The sequence below is a fragment of the Dermacentor andersoni genome, chromosome 4 (assembly GCF_023375885.2).
Source record: "Dermacentor andersoni chromosome 4, qqDerAnde1_hic_scaffold, whole genome shotgun sequence".
In the NCBI taxonomy this organism is placed as follows: domain Eukaryota; kingdom Metazoa; phylum Arthropoda; class Arachnida; order Ixodida; family Ixodidae; genus Dermacentor; species Dermacentor andersoni.
In genome coordinates, this window is record NC_092817.1 from 151,086,406 (window position 1) to 151,103,577 (window position 17,172).

Genomic DNA, 17,172 nt, shown 5'->3' on the forward strand with positions numbered 1-17,172 from the left:
CATCGTCATATTCTATGAGGTCACCTGATCCCCCATCCAATTTATGTATCCCGTCGCATTGATCACCAGTACAAAATCGGCATTTTGTCATGCAACACTAAAAGTTTTCACAATCATTCCTGCCGGGAACCTCACGTGACTGGAACAATTTTCCCGCTGAAGTTGTAGGCCTTACTAATTATGAACATTTCCGTGAAGGCTTAGCTAATATTGCATATACAGGTGCCATTTAAACGCTCATGTAACCAACTGTATTATTCTTCTTCATTCTTTTCTATTGACCACTACCCCTCCGTAATGTCCTTGGCCCTGAAGGGTATAATAAATGAAATAAAATATGTTTTCACAACAAATAAATAGTGATAATAGCTGGGGAGGTTGTCTGTCTAGTTCTCTTGTACTGCAGTATCAAACTAACTAGTAATCAGTATTGAACTAAATATAGGCTGATGATGAACTGATGGTTTAATGGAATAATTTTTAAACGAGACAACCTGGATTGGAGCTCTCTATTTCTTCCCTGTTCTGCTGCGCGAAGACTTGGGAACATCGCGGAAAAAGCGGGGTACTGTGCTCGCGTTATCTAGTCTTGTCCTGTTTCTTTTTTTCCCGCTCTTTCTCCAAGTATTCACGTAGGTTTGTACCATCCAACCTCACTTACAACCATTCTGTAATATTACACTTAGCTTTTATTGCTGAGGCATGTGTCTTCCACAGCTATGCTTTACACCACCAGCGCCCTTGCAGGCGCTGCTGAACCCGTCCCAGTCGCTGCTGTACGACCTAGTGGCGGATGTGGAGTACGGATTCTCGGTGTACTCGTTCACGCTCTCTCTTGGTGGCCTGTTTGGGTACCTGATGAGCGCGTTGGACTGGACTGACACGGTCCTGGGGCAAGCAGGACAGGTGAGCACCCGACACTGTCTCAAGGAATAGATTTTGCTGCCACTAAACGGCGGATCCAGAAGCAGTGACGGCGGCTTGAGAATTTTTAGTTTTTCTTCACTAGAGTTGCATATAGAATCCGGTGCTTTCGCCCCGTTTTTTCGCGTTTCCCTAATCACTTGTTCGCTCCTTCAGCACACCCTTTGTTGTAATACATAATCGTTGATGTCGCTGATCGTTCAGGAAGGCACTGCCGATTGATATGCAATATCAATATCATGATGAGATATGATGATGTTGTGAGGGCGGCCCTGATAACATGCTTGCGCACCAGCTCCTCCAAGTCGGTCTGCCTCCGTCCGCTCTTCCAGCTTCCCACTGCCCCGCCTCGTCCCCGGGACGTCCCTCCCGGCAAGCCCAACCAAAGTCGTAAATTTGAGGAGAGTGTCGAGGTATACAGGGAAGCCTTTGTCTAAGGGAAGTGCCCGGCCGTTCTTACGGCAAAGAATCGGGAGTGTCGCAATTCACGATACAAACAACAGTGCCAGACAAAACCCACAAAATTACACGAGTGAGTGCAAATGTCTCGGCATCCTTTAAAGGACTCAGGCGAGTTACGACTAGGGTTACTGAAGAAGGACGATGAAATGGGCGTCATCACTGCGTTTTAACCACGTAGTAGATACTGCGGCGCCGGTTCTGTGTTGCGCAAGTAACGCGCTACGGCACCCAGAAAATCAGTGTCTCCGAAAATTCACTATACTTCGGGAAATTATGAGTGAATTTTGGTGACAAGTCCTTATGTATAATGCCGCATAGCACACTGTGTCAAATATAACTTAACATGGTGTTGAAAACTTTTTTTTTACGCAATGTGCCCTTGAACCTAAGTGTAGAATCTCGGATTGACACGTACGTTACCTCAGCGTCTGCTGCGTACTACATTAACTTGTTGCATCTTTCTGCTCGGCATCAAATGATCGCTTACTACGGTGCAATACATTGTATGCTAAGAGTTTACCTGAGTTGCCCTCACGCACCGTAACTGCTCGCGCTATTGCGGGTGTCTGACGTTAGTTTTAAACTTCATCTGGCTGGCGAGCTATAGCTACGATACTGCAGTGCCCTATTACTTTTCCTTTAATGAAACAATAGCTTAAAGCACTTAAAAATTACTTAAAGCTGCACCATCTTTAAGCAGCCACCTACTTTCCTTACGTTCTCTCTGTAGGTCATTGTGCAGCCGAACATGTGTTATCCGAAACATGGGCGGACTAGCCTTTTGTAAAACGATTCACAAAGGGGACATTTTCTCCGTGTTTCGGTATGGTAGTGACTTGGGCCGGTACATTGTGAAACAATTACAATCTGCTTTTATTCCAAACCTGTCATTAGCCCTCTCTGATAGATCAAAATGGCTCGCGTTCTTCCCAATGGGAGATGGCCACACCTATATAGGCAGAGCCGGAGTCATTTTTACCTTTCAAGGGGGCTAATGGCTGGTTTGGAATTAAAACAGATCGGAATAATCTTACGTTACACCAGCCTTGGTGTTCATATGATTGCTACAGAAAGAGTTATCAAAGCTTTATTACGCAACGTGTGCAGTATTCGCGGCTGCACATGCGTTTTTTATAGTGTTCATAACACGACCTATGTATATTCGGGTAAAAAGCTGCAGCCCCAGTGCAGACCTGGCATCGCCACATTTTCTGTCGTCTAACGTATGCGCTCACGATATGGACTAGCCTGGCTACTAAGACCCAGAAGCGTCGAATAAAGGAATATTCAAGTGGATTCGCCCCAGTGTGTGACAGTTCCTGGTAAATCCATACACTGCATAACGCCACTGTGCGAAGTCAATGATGCGCGCACGCTTTAGTTACCTCTGTAGAAGGTACGGGCATTTGATGTTAAGAGTAAGACTATCAAGAGTAGTGGTCGTTGCTCGATGGCGATATTGGAACCGACACACATCGCCAGCAGCAAAGTGCGACTACTGGCACACATTGCGTTGGGATTGTGGGTTGGACTTGAGGCGACACCAGCGTTACGGGACATGGGCACGAGGAGAGTTATCAACATGGCATGACTCGCCCGCTGTTTCGATTAACGGTCACACTGTCACTCTACTTGATTTGGTGGGACGTGTATGTGTACTTGATAGCTCGACGCGTCCCTTGTCCAGTTAAAAGCTCGTTTATAGCAATTCTAGTTGTGGTTTCTATTGATAAGTTCGACATCCGAGCTATGTCTTATTAGCACAATTATGAAGGCAAACCAGGCGGGGCCCGTCTGTCACAACCATTGTTTACTGTGTTCTTCTCATGTGACAGGAGCGTGCCGTGTTCATACTCATGCTGATTGCCCTGACCTCGTGCCTGGCGGTGACGTTTGTGCTGGCCAAGGAAAAGCCGTTGCCACCTGTCAAAGCTACAGAAGCCGTGGTGAATGGCGACGCAGTGCGTCCGCCGCCTCCATGCGCTCTCGTCATCCTCGACAAGGCCCCTCAAGGAGGCGTTGCGGGCAGCTGTCTACCGGTTGTCTGCAACGGCAATGGTGCCGCCGTTGGTGAACCGGGTGAGCATCACGTCCAAATTACATTGACTATGTTGTGCAGTTGGTTTTGGGTAGTAATACATAGCCTTAGTAAAGAAGAAGAGTAACTGTAACTGGCACAAACGAGAAAACAGGGCAATAAAAAGCACTGTACATACAAATTCGAACCTTTGCTTGTCCGATCCTTCTTTTTATTATCCTCTATTTTGCGTGCCATTGCCAAATATGCATCGAAGCCAACTTGTCAATTTTTTTATTAAAGTGCACGGGAATGAGCTGTTAGTAGACATCATCTAATAGAGTCCAATAGTGCACTTATTTAGGCGAAGTAGCGACTGGGGACCCTAAAGATGAGAAACAAAAATTCCAGAGCTACAAAAATGGCATCGATAGAATATTACAGGCACATCTCAAGTCATGGTCGACGCCGCACCAATATCATAAACACAAAAATACACTCGGTGCATTCCACAAGTAATTTAAAAGGTGCTGGAACTTGGAGGACAACAAAGAAGCTTAAGAAGTCAAGGACCGCGGAACGACCAACAGAACGGGAAGTGATATGTACACCGTTAACAGGCAGAAAAACGGCGCTGTGTAAAAGAAGGCAAAGAGATGTAGCTAACATTATAAATGAGTTTAAGTGGGCTCGCACAGGTCATCAAAGCAGATAACCAGTGTTCTATTAGAATATAGGATTGGTTGCATTAGGAAGTTTGAAGGAATTGGTCGGCCGCAAGACTGGGATAATTGAACACTGGTGCAAGGGACACGGATCCTCACTCACGACGATACTCCACGGCTCCATGCTGTATCAGTGGATGCTTCCTCATTCGGTCTTGGGGGCATTGTTGCTACAGCAACCAAAAGAAAGGCTCCTACCAGTGGCTTATCACTGGTATTTCACAGAGACTGAAGGCAACGATGTGCTGAAATTGAAAAAGAAGCACCGACAATTACGTGGACTTGCGAACATTTCAGCAAGTACTTGTAGGATCAACCTTTCACGTCGAAGCAGACCAGAAGCTTCACGTATTGTTACTTACGACCAATTGACTTGACGAGCTGCTTCAATGTTTCAGGATGTGTCTTCTGGGGTACCACTACACTATGTGCCGCTCTCCTGGCCACAACTCGTACACAGCTGAAAATCTTCCTCTGAAGTCATCAGGGAAGCCAGCTGACGAAGAGGATGAAAGAAATTTTGAGACTGTGGTCTGTGAGTTCAAGGAATTGAATCTTGAACAGCCACCTGCTTTGAACCAAAGGCTGGGCAGAATCGGGGCAAACATCCAAAGAGTGTAAATGTAAACACTCTCCAGGATGTCCTCTGCACTGCGTCGTGGTCGGCCGTGCATGGGCTGGCACCAGATCTGAAGCGCTAAGTTGATGCGGCAAGTGATCGTTCACTACTTATTGGCATGCTTTTCAAATGCGACAGAATAATTATTTCACCTGACCTTGGGGCAGAAGTTCTGGAGAAATTGCATGCCGGCCACTGAGGTACAGTAATATGCCGAGCAAGGGCAAGAGAATGCGTATGGTGACGAAGTATTGGCTGGCACATAGAGGACTACGCAGAAAAGTGCCGAATTTGGCAAGAGTTCTGAAAGCCAGGAACAGAGGTCCTGCTTATAGCTACACAGCTGGCTAACCCATTTCATACAGTCGGCTTAATCCCTTCAGGCTGGAGGTGAAATAGTAGCGGATTACTGACGATTCATAGAGGTAGAACAGTTGAAGAAAACAACTACTAAAAACGTCGCTTAAGTCCTGGAGCCGACATTTGCACGGTTGCACGTTCCTAGAACAATACAGGCAACGGCCAGCATTTCACTTCTGTAAAGTTCAATAAACATGTGCATTGTTGAGGAGTCACACACTCAACCTGGATTGCTTATTGCGTGCAGTGTAGCGTAACGCCAGAAAATGCACCGTAGCCAGCAAATCAGCATTTGATGAAGCCTGCTAATGTAAGCGAAGTGCTGCTTTCCCTCAGGGCCCTTGGTGGGGAGGGTTTTAACCAGGAGAGCTCCCAATGGGCCGTCGCCTGAAGAGCATGTTACCAAACATTCTCATGATCATGAGCATGATCACGCGGCACCTTTCTTTCATAAAACATGCACCTTTAAAATTTAATTAACTGTACGAACTTAAGCTCGCTATATACATATGAGGCGAACTCGATAAAAATTGTCTCATTTTTTTTATCAGAACCACCTCTCAAGTTACACCCAATACAATTTCAGGCATGACCATATTAGAGTTCCATTTTGCAGGACAAACTGCGGTAGAAAACCACTAGCATACTTAGTCCCATCCTTCGTAAATGCACATCCTAACACGATCTCTATCGAGCAATACTTCAGACCATTAAACTGCTTTAAAAGTGCCCTGAAAAAGTATTTGCTTTCCCTTTCTGATTGACATTGTGCTAATTGGTTTTTTGTGTGTTTTATGTATAATTATTTTAAGTCCGTTTCATATCGTGCTTGTATATATATAAACCTTTTTTCGTGTTCATATTACTATGTTGATCCTAAACTGTCTCTACTTAGAAAGTTGTACAGTGATTGTTGTATTTAATGCACGTATGTTTGTAATGTATGCTATGTATGTCTAACCCACGCTATTGATATGTGTGGGTACTATCTATATGTTATGATATGCTACCCCACTGTTGAGAAATGTATGGCTGACAGGGCCTTAGTCAGGCAGACAATGTACTGCCTTTAGCCTTGCCATCCAAGACTTTCACTGTGTCTAAATCAATGCTAAATAAATGAATAAATAAGTAAATAAATAAATAATAAATAAATAAATAAATAATGCTTGACTTGAAGTGAAATGACAGCGAGTTCAGAGAAAAAGAACCTAGTCCACAGAACACGAGGAAATATGATATATGTTAGTCCATACAAGGTGCGATGTCGTGTACGTCCGCCGCCACAGACTGCTGTACGTATCACTCCGCATTACATGGTATAGTAACACAGCTAGAACAGCAACCTAGATCCTACGTCGTACAAACGGACGAATGACCAAGAAGATGTATGGTGAGTCACTTGCAGCCTCTGGCACCCTTGAGCACCACAAAGAGTGGGCGTGTTTGCTGAAGTCCAGAACGCCCGGACTTGTAAAGCCCAAACGTCTTAAGGGATGCTGTGGGTGCAATGAAATGCAGTGCCCCAAGCGGCAAGCCAGCCAGGTAGACCGCCCTGATAATCCTAGCGCTCGCTCCGAAGAGACGTACCGGCAAGCCAGCCTACCTACGTGATGATAAACTGTTACGAAACTTGTTACCCGCCTCGATAACCACAAGTACGGCATCTGGTCGCATGCAACGTCACAGCCAGGTAGGAGTTAACAGGGTTCAAGCATCACTCGTGCGAGAGCCACCGATGGCTGCTTTCAATTTTGTCACTAAAGCTTATTATTATCGCTACTGACCGTCAATACGACGGTTAATGTTGCTGCCTGTCCTGTCCTCTTATTCTTCGTTTGGTTTCCCTAACTGCCTTCTGTTCGGTTTCCTAGGTACGCCGTCGCACAATCACAGCCCACTGAACGGCGCCGGTGTGTTCATAACCTGGCACCACGTGGGCAGCAGCAAGGCCAAGGCCACTCCGGCCACGGTTCTGCGTGCGCTATCATCGGCGCTGCTGGTGCTCGTGTGCGAAGCCTTCTGTCGCGTGTTCGTCGTGATCCCGGCACGAGCCGTGTCCTATCTCCTCCGCATCCCGATCAACCTGCGGCGACTCTTCCTGTTCCAGCTGCTTTCTTGGATGGCCCTGTTTGCGCACTACATCTACTTCACAGACTTCACGGGTGAGGTAATCAAATTGCACTTGATGCAAACTTTCCGTCTCTATCTCCTTCTTTAGTCATTATTGCCACAGTGTTTCTTTGCTGCGATTACCTATTCTTTAGATCAGTAGACTGCAAAAAGAATAATAATAACGGTGCCTTTGTCCCATAGCACAACACCAAAGATACCTATGTAAGCTTTTAAAGTACCTCATGAAATTGGCTAGCACTTCAATAAGCGGCTCAAGATCTAATGGCGTTTTCTTGACTGCAGATAGGCTTTCCGCCTTTGCCGCAGTCAACAATTACTCGAACACTACCTTTAACAGGTAGGGATCCTCATACAATGATAATGACGACGCATAATATGTCGACGCCCCTTTTTCTTTGTCACGACGTGATTTTTTTCCACTGTTTATATGTGATTGTGTTATTACTGATGAAGCCTACACTTCCTGACGCAGTAGACCACTGTTATCAGAGGCCCATGTCGCCGTCAGGTATTTGCTCAGAAATACCCGCAAAAAAGTACTCTGGCCTTGTCTTTTTTAGGTGAACCATCTTTTTAGAACAATTCCAGACTTCGCCGACCGTGGGTGCTGCTGCCGTGCCCAATAGGTGAACACTGGAGATAATACATAAAACAAAAGTCGCAGTTCCGCCCGAAAGGCGAAGCATCGATTGCAATAGCAAATTAGTGGAGTGTTACGCGAAGTAAGAATAGCAGTTTTATCGTCAGTATAAGCTTTTAAACATAGGCATACTAACTCAATTAACTCCCGCCCACACAAGAATGCATGAACACATCTCACACGACGATCGCGGAAACGCTCTCTAAATGCTGGAGTTAGGAAACGCGGAAGCAACAGCGAGCGAATTGACCTTCGTGCTGCATCTCGCGTCAATGGTAAGCCATGAAAACGCAGCGCGTGGGTGGACTCTGTCCCCGTCGCAGATAGCTTCAAGATACACCAGCCCGGACGGGCGCGCGCGACCACCCGGGCCGCTCGGAGCACAACGCGCCCCCCCCCCACTTTCCTACCCTCCCCCCAAGGAGCCTTCCGGGCGACGTAAGATGGCGCGCTTCGTCCCGGCTTTCCTTGCTTGTGTGCGCGAGATTCAACTGCGATCGCCGGCTCAGCCTCGCACGCTTTCACTCGCAGATACAGCATACGGCGGGCGGCTACGATTTGATGGCCCTTGGATTTTATACGGAACCTCATGGTGATGGCAGACATGCGCCTGGAGTGTCCGTATGATTTATATCTCAATAAAAAGTCGTTGTACACGTGTAGACATCTGTACTACCCGTACATTTGTACGGGACACAGGTTCTGCCCCCTACGGAATCACGCAACGAATGCCTGAATACCCTCAATGCAACGAATATAATTGTTGGACAGCACCATTTCTTTAACAAATCAAATTGATTTCTTTGGTTATTTTTGTAGTTCTAATGCGAATCGCTTTCATTGGCCCTTGTGCCCGTTTTCATTGTCGGACTTCTTTCTGATGTGGGCGCATAGTGCTCGCGCAACGTAGTTCCCGCGAAGTAGGTTGGTCGCCGAATGCCAACTTGCACGTGCTGTCGTGCGAGCGCTCTGTAGCATTTGAAGGTTGAGATGCTGTGCTGGCTGATAACGCTGTGGGGTCGCATTTTTTTTTTGCCTCCGTGGGCTGACAGTTCCGGCGCGCGTTCGTTGCCCACGTCTGCTGCGCGTCTCTTACCAAGTTGCGCCCTCCTGTCATGCCGGCTCTCTACACTTCTTCGCTTCGAGCGACTTACACAATGCGTTGGGATGTGCATGATTGTTCTTTTGAAATTTTAAACGGCCATCACAACAACGCCCATTGCTACTGGCTTCCTCGGTCACGTCTGATACACATGAAATGGTTGCGTTATAAGAACCGATGCCACTAAAGCATTATTTTGCACATTTTTAACTGAGGTGTCATTTTTCTAGAGAATAAAAGCGAATGTATTCTTGCGACAGAATACAATGCTAGGACTGACGGCCGAGCAATGTCATTTTTGTTTGCAGCTTGCGGTGAAATGGACAAGCACACGTAGACGGCACTATTTTGTTTTTATTTCATGTAAAGCATTCCAAAGTTCACATGAAGATTTTGGAGAATAAAACAGTCAACCTAAGTTGTTATCAGCTAATTTTTCCGTACCGAGATGCTTGTTTAAGCGACAAACAGGCATTAGTACTGTAACAATCTTCAAGACATGTAGAAAGAGCTTTTATTCTGCTATATTCATAGGCGGATAGCAAGCATCTTATACCTTCCACACATAGCAATAGTATAAATGACGTACTTGTGTTAGAGCACCTTTATGTGGCTTGATTAACATTAAAGCGATGGAAACCTAGAAAACCATTTTGTTCCGCCGACATTGCAAAATACTTTACGTTTCTCTAAGCCCGTCTGTGGTTTCGTCCAGGTTATATATCATGGAAGACCTGAAGAGACTGCCAGTAATGACGACCGTTCGCGCTACGACCGTGGAGTTCGAGCTGGCTCTTGGGGTCTACTAGTCAACTGCATTGCCTGTAAGTAATTTCTTCCCTCTAAGCTGCGAATTTTCACCGTTTTTCCCTTTCGTGTTCAAAGTCGGAAGCCATAGTAAAGCATTAAAGTATTACGTAGACATTTTCCTTAAGGCAGGTCAAGTACACAAAGACGCAGACGGTGCAAAGACAGACAAGGCACTGCTTCCAGCTAATTTTAGGCAATCTGGCATGCAAGTGCGGTGCCGTTTACAATATACCTCCGTGTTGAAAACGTGTTTACGTATCACCGACCGCCTACGTGAACACGACGACAACTTAAAGCATAAATCGGGCGGCAATATGGCCTTGCACTGCGCCACATGTACACATGGGTGTTCCCGCTTTTAGACCACACTGTCATAATCAGAAGATATAGCAAACAGTTCGCGCGACAAATTGTCGAAGCATCGCACCGATCGGCTTGGCTCTTGTGTCAGTGCCTCTTCAGTGTCGCTCTCGAACAAAAAGAACTTGAGTCTCTACAACACTAAAATTTAAATGGAGAGCACCGGATTCTCTGTTCAATCTTCTTTGCTCCCCCGCCTTTCTTTCTTTGCTCTTTCTTGACTTATTAACTTTTGATGCCTTGGGTTTACAGCTGTTTGAGTGTCCTATTGTATTTTTGCTCAGAACCCCACTATAGCGTTTCTTAGCGTTTTATACTGATCATTTTTTTCCTTTGACGATCTTTTGGTCAACACCTTTTACCAGTTCGTGTTTATAGTGTAATTATAGTGTTCTGCAGACACGTGTAAGTATGAGCGTGCGTGGTGGGACATCTGACATGGTTAGCCATATAATTATCATTGGTTGTGGTGCATGCGCCGTGACTTGAATGGGGAAGGAATATATGCGGGGGTTCTTGCACGAAAAATTAGTTTGAAATAGCGCCTAGTCTGTCTCCTTTTCGCTGTTCGTGTCCTTGCACGCTTGACATGCCTTAAGGAAAATGATGCGGTACCAACTAGCTAGGACCCAGACCCTTGTACGTAGAGACTGTTCTAATGCACCTTGCTACAGATTGAATAACTATTCGTTAGAAATGTAAAAAAAAAGCAAGAGGAAATCAGACTGCAATTATTTCTTCCGGTCTTTGGTCTTTGCAATACTGTTACTTTACAAATAAAGCCCTCTGCAAGGTTCTGCAGATCTCCTGATATTTTATAGCCATTATGCATTTTTAACTCTTCCGCGCCCATCCCGTGAGGTGCCTCGTGTTGCGTCATGGCACTCGGCACTCAAAGTTAAAGCTCTTGTAACTGGTTAATATACTCGACAACCATTCCATCTACTGTGAATCCTTCCTGTCACTTGGTTTCTGCTCAAATTTTTGTGCTTCCTGGGGATACCCCCCCAATTTTGAGCATAAGTGGCCGCATGGCCTCGACGGCTCAGTTTAACTTACATGCACAATTCAATTGGTCTTGTAATGAAAGAGAGCAAGAAAAAAAAGAAAGATGGGAAGCTTTCTCTCTGTAAACTTGAGCCTATGCACTTTTGCGCGGTTTCAACTGTTTAATTGAAGTGAGAATTCGTCCCAGAAACGGCTCCCATCTGCTTGCCGACCATTGCACGTGACGTAATTTGTAGTCAAACTCTATGTGCTATGCCGTTTTCATTCACTTGTTTTGTTCGCAGCATCCATGTACTCGCTGACCATCCAGTGGCGGGTGACGAGTCGCTTCGGCCAGCGCTTTGGCCTTTTGTTGGGCATTGGCACGTTCGCCATCGCCATGGCCGGCCTGCTCGTCTTCACCGACTTGGTCAGCATGCTTTCCCTGTCGGCCTTGACGGGCATCGCAGCCGCCGCCCTCGACTCCATTCCCTATGCTCTTGCGTGCCTCTACTGCGAGAACAGCCAGGTAAGAAATAGCCTGAAATAGCCCACGCCATCTTATATGCGGCGCCTGCAAAACATAATATGATTGTGCTGACTGCTGAGCTATCCACGTGGTTAGACGCGAAAATTGCAGCGCTTTGCATAACGCGATTCGCTGTACCACGATGCATGGCTTGCGCGAGCTGAGTGAGCACTGCTAAAGTCACGTGAAGCATCCGGTGAAGCATCCGGTTCCGGTGAAGCTTTCACTCCTGATTCTGCCTTCAGGTGCCGTTGATTGTTTTTTCTCAGTGTATGTCGGACGCAAGTGAAAGTGTTATGAAACGTCAGAGTGAGGTCAAAAGCAGCGTGGGAAGGCTTTGGTTTTTGGCTCAGCTTCTAGATACCGTTTTTCCGTATTTTCTCCAACGTTCTCTACGCTGTCCAGTGCAAAGTAACGCACACAAAAATAGTTACATCTGCTGAAACAGAAAACACGCAGACATTTTCTGGAGAAGAGGAAAACAAAGTGTAGCCTTGAAACGGTGTGGGAGATGATCTGCATGCGCCAAAGCGTTTACGAACCTTGACAAGCGCTGAATGTCTCGGTACCAAACAACTTGCGAACTTGCTTCGTAGTTGGAATGGCAAACTCTGATCGAGGCCTGATTCTGCACCTCTCGCTAACGAAAACGACCTTTTAACAATGTTTTTCAGCAGACGCATATATTCTGATAAGTAACCCAATATTTCGATCTCATATGAGTATGATATACATTGATGTAGATGAATATAAATGGACGTAAATAAATATATGGATATAAAACAACTGAAGGTCACCGGAACTTTCGGTGCTATACGTACTGTCGATAGGCATTCGCGCTTTGCATCCCATACAAGATCTCATATTAATATCGTAGGCTAATATATCTGGCGACACCTGCTATCTTTCCCCTCATGACTGGTTTACAACTGTCCCTTGCTGTGCGGCACTACTATAAGCGACATCTGCAAGCAACTCCTTTAGTGACGCAAAAGCATCAAATGGCCCATTGAGCGAACAAGCATGTGTCTGTCGTGTGGACAAGCGAAGAACGGCACCTAAATTACCATTGACTGCAACGCCACGTCAAGACCGCGCCTCATCGGAGCAGAGCAGACGAAACGAAACACCCGCTGCCACGACAGCGCGCCAGGTGTTGCTTGAGGGGAGAAAGGCATCGCCGCGACTCCACGTGACCCTCACGCTGGGAAGCCTGCGTTTTCCACGCGTTACATGTACGCATAAGCTCTCGCCTGCATTCTAACTGCGCCCCGGTAAAATCAAATCAAAACGCGCCAAGTGTCGCAACACGCGGGCTTGCCCGCGAGGAGTTCGTAACTCGAAGGACCACTCATCGTTGTTCAAATGGACATTAATGCTTCCGTATGCACGAGTCGTCGTCAGTGCTTAAGTGTCCTCGGATTTATTTATATTTTATTATACCCCGTAGAAACCGTCATTGCTTCTCCACGACAGTTTTCTTCTTTAGGGTGACAAATACAAATCACAACCGGCCAAGCCCAGGCAGGTAAGCTTGACTTTGCGATCGGCTTGTTGCACGATGTCGCATCGCCACTGCATCACGTAACCTTAAAGGAATGCTGAAAATACATTTTCGGCACCTCATGTTTTCTTGCGCAAGGTGAAGCTTTCAGACTTTTAAACTTCAAACAAATTACTGGAAATCGAGTCTGAGAGTGCCCCAAATAATTGAATAATGTAGCTTCTGTACAGGCAGTTTCGGTTTTGTTTCCCAGGAGGTGATTGTGATGACGTCATAACACTAAATGTGGCCACGTGCGAGCGGGGCAGCGCAAGGTTTTTGGCTCTAGCTTCGGCTCACCAACTCACTTCCTATACCGCTACTCATTGTGCGCAACCTGTATTTATGTTGCTACCTGTAATAATGCGTGTACTGGACTGTATTGTACCGTTTCATTGCCTGCAATATGAAGACGGAGTTGAATTGCAGCCTTTTCGCGAAGCCCGCATCGCGTAAATTTTTCACACCGACTGCCTAATTTCGAACGGCAAAGTCCGTATGTCGGGCTGCCGAGTTGTTCAGGCGCCAGCTTCCAACCAAAATAATAATAATAATAATAATAATAATAATAATAATAATAATAATAATAATAATAAACAAACCTATTTCCCGGGAACGCCGCTTGACCTTGTGTTTTCTTTGTCATAATGTGTTGAGTGTCTGGGTTTCAGCAAGCATGCCCTTGTGCTCGTTGCGCGCAGAACGTGACCGGAGAAAACCTTTTTTAAAGCCACATCTTCCTACATACCTCCGATTATTGCAATTCTAAAACATTGATGGTGCAATCCTTTTGCTAACTGCTCAAGTTATGGGACTAGTAGATCTGTAAATACCTATCTGTGCCTCGCTTCAAATCGCGCGACCTTATCTTACGCTAGACGTAAAAGCGGTCACCCTGACACTATAGCAAAATCTAGTAGTGGAGTCGCAGGATTGTTGATCAATGCGGGAGACCTTTGCAGTACATTTTCATTATCCTGTAGGAGCACTCATCAGACCGCAAATTGGCGCCACTCCGCTAGCAAACTATTTGTATTCACGTCCGGGTCATGTGCGTTCACTTTAGGAAGCATGCAGCGGGTGTTCCAGTAAGTTAGACATTACGGCTCGCACTGCTTCATTTCTGACCTTTCTCTCTTCTTATTGCACTCGAAGTGTTGCAGATGTCTTTGTTACTCTTGCCGCATGTGCATAGTTTCCCTCGGAAGCTACCTAAACCATTAAATGTTTCAAGATATACGATGCGAAAGCAGGTCTACTCCACGAAATAGCAGAGAACAAGATGGCGGTATAATAAGATTACCCATACTAGCAATTATTTACCATTAGTACAAGTTGAGGGAAAGCATGAGACTAAAGAGCGACAAACACTTCACTTGGGTATCACACCTGTCAACTGAGAGATTCCCTAGTCCTGTTTTCGTGCGCTGTTTTCAAGCATTAACCATACCCAGCTAGCTCAGGTGTTCATCCCATCTTAACCATAGTTAATAATGTCGTAATCAACGAGGCTTAACGATGGATAATCACAATTAACCATTGTGTGGAATGGCTCAGCTAGGGTCAAGGCGCTTGGGACAGTATAGCACAGGCGATGTGTTATTACCACCACAACAATGTACGTCAAGGGAGATATCGCGAGTCCTCCTGCTGTTCTCTAGAGATGCGCTCTACATTTACGAGCACGCAACACCAAATGGATTGATAACCGGGAGCTGTACAGCAATGCAAGCAGGCTGACGTAGAGTTTCTGTATATGGCTCTCTGTGGGAGCCACGTGCCTGCAATGCCTCCATCTCTAGCGCTTCGGAATAGAATAGCGCGGCACTAAGTGTGGCCACTAATTAATGAAGCAAATTTTATCGGACCGTCCTGAATGCAGCACGTCAGTCATGACGCTGGACTAAGATAATGATTCGAGCATCACCTCGAGAAAGTAAATTTTCTCCAGCTGGTGGTTCACTTCGTTTCCCCTAAAGGCGTCTGAGTGAATCATAGCCGTTTTCCTGTTTTCTTTTCTGTTTTTTTTTTCGCAGGAGTACTTCAAGGGATCTCGGTACACGCCGGGTGTGGGTCAGTGCCTGGCACTGCTGGCCACCGCCGAGTATTTGTCCCAAGTGATTCTCACGTTCCTCATGGGCTACATCTTCTCGGTGACGCACACCGTGGCGTCGTACGTCGCGGTTGCCTTTGTGTGTGCCCTCGCATCGTGCTACGCGTCCATGTTTGTCGTGTGTCCTTCGCCCAAAGACACGTCGTGACGCCACGATCAATGTACTGTCGCTGAAAGGATGGAAAACTGGCCTGTCGCGCAGCCAGCGGCTCTTTCCAATGGCAACGACAGCGGCGTCGCTCAACGAACAGCCCAGTGCGGTGACTCTGTTTGTTGACCACCAGCCGGTCTGCACCAGCAGAGGGCGCAGCAATGCACCAGGTGCGCTTTGTGGTGTTGCCGAGTGTGCGTCCCCCTAACCGTCCAGTGTCAAGATCTTCACGACCGTCCACTCCAGCCTGTGTACTCGCTTGCGCCACGCCTTCTGAATTCGCTATGGTATGCGACACTCAGATTAGTGTATTGACTCAACGAAGGTGCTCAGAAACCAACTACAACTTTCTCAACAATGATCAATGTAAGAAGGTTAATATGGATCTTGCAGCAGAATACACAGATTTGTGGGAGTTTTGCTGCGACCTGTGTCTCATAGTGGTTCCTCGCACTCCGCCCACTGCCTAGGCTTTGAGTCAAAATGGGAAGTGTAACCAGCCAAACATGCAGTGCTAAATAAAGAATGGGGAGACATCTTGGGAAACGCTGCCTGCTGAGTTATGTGTAAAGTTATGTGTGTATTGAAGCAACGCTGAAACTTTTAGTTGGTGCGATACGAAGATCCTGTCAGCCCCGCGGCTTTGTGAACGTCAGATTACTGATTCCGGTTTGTTCTTAAGCGACAAGTGCCTCAAAGTGCTCGTTTCTGGCCGCATGATCGTTGCTGATTTGTTTTTCTTTTAATAATGTTGGTGTCGGCAGTGAACTTTGAAAATTGTGCTTGCGAATTTGTTGATTTTGTGGGAGTGTCCGAAAACGTCATGAAATCTTGCCTTGGCGAAGTGCAGAAGATTTGCTATGTTCTATGCACTAAATTTCATAGTGATTGCGTCGCATAGAAAATGATATAATCAAAGTTTCTTGAAAGTCGACTCTGGTATAACGTAGTTGTTGGATGTATTTACTACTCATTTACATTTCGTGAACCTTTTGAAACATGTTGCCGCCAGATAAGTAGATACTGAACCATGGATTCTTTGTCCTGTGTCGGAAATACCTAGCTGAGCGTAAGACCAAGCAGATCGGCTGTGAACAGAGGGAGCTCTATTTTTCTAATACCACTACAAATCCGTACAGTTCCGTAACTCGGTGCTCCCACAAGAATAAGTGCCTGAAGCATTGAACAGGCTTCAAGCAAAGAGATGTCTGTGATATGCGCAGCAAGCTAGCAGCACTGCTGGCCTCTTCTGTATATTATATATTTTGTCCGCTTTTCGTGATTTTCGCCGAAGAGAGCCTTTTAGAACGGTGCTCAATGTTATTTTTATTTAAATGTTTTTGCAGAGATAATTCATAAGTATTTATGCACGTGATTTCACGTGCGCAACTGTATTCATGGGTAGAATAAAATAAAGAACACTACGCCTTTACCGGCGTAGACGACAGCATCATGAGTGAGTTTTTTTTTAGAGAGCTCTTGATCAACGGAAAAATTTGCCTGCATGGGGTGAACCCACATGTGTCTAGATCTCTCTCATCAATTCTTCACCGTATACACAATTCATATACAGACATACACACAAAATCTATACATACATGCCGTATACATACATAATCTCAACGTATAAAAAAGCTTTTTTAATATTTGGAATCTTAGTTAAATTTGGGCCGCAGGTGTGCGGTTTGTTCTCT

The 17,172-nt window shown here is 45.9% G+C and overlaps 1 protein-coding gene across 3 annotated transcripts in view; it reads left to right on the forward strand.

Moving 5' to 3' along the window:
* Positions 1-16,931, forward strand: part of LOC126537928 (solute carrier family 45 member 3-like) — a 159,846-nt gene extending 142,915 nt beyond the window's left edge. For all 3 annotated transcript variants that reach the window (XM_050185049.3, XM_050185050.3, XM_055074544.2), the window contains 6 exons: positions 748-906; positions 3,222-3,465; positions 6,982-7,277; positions 9,701-9,809; positions 11,448-11,671; positions 15,251-16,931. In XM_050185049.3, the coding sequence (XP_050041006.2) occupies positions 748-906; positions 3,222-3,465; positions 6,982-7,277; positions 9,701-9,809; positions 11,448-11,671; positions 15,251-15,475 (1,257 nt within the window). In that variant the 3' untranslated portion in view covers positions 15,476-16,931. The remainder of the gene's footprint in view (positions 1-747; positions 907-3,221; positions 3,466-6,981; positions 7,278-9,700; positions 9,810-11,447; positions 11,672-15,250) is intronic.
* Positions 16,932-17,172: the final 241 nt, after the last annotated feature.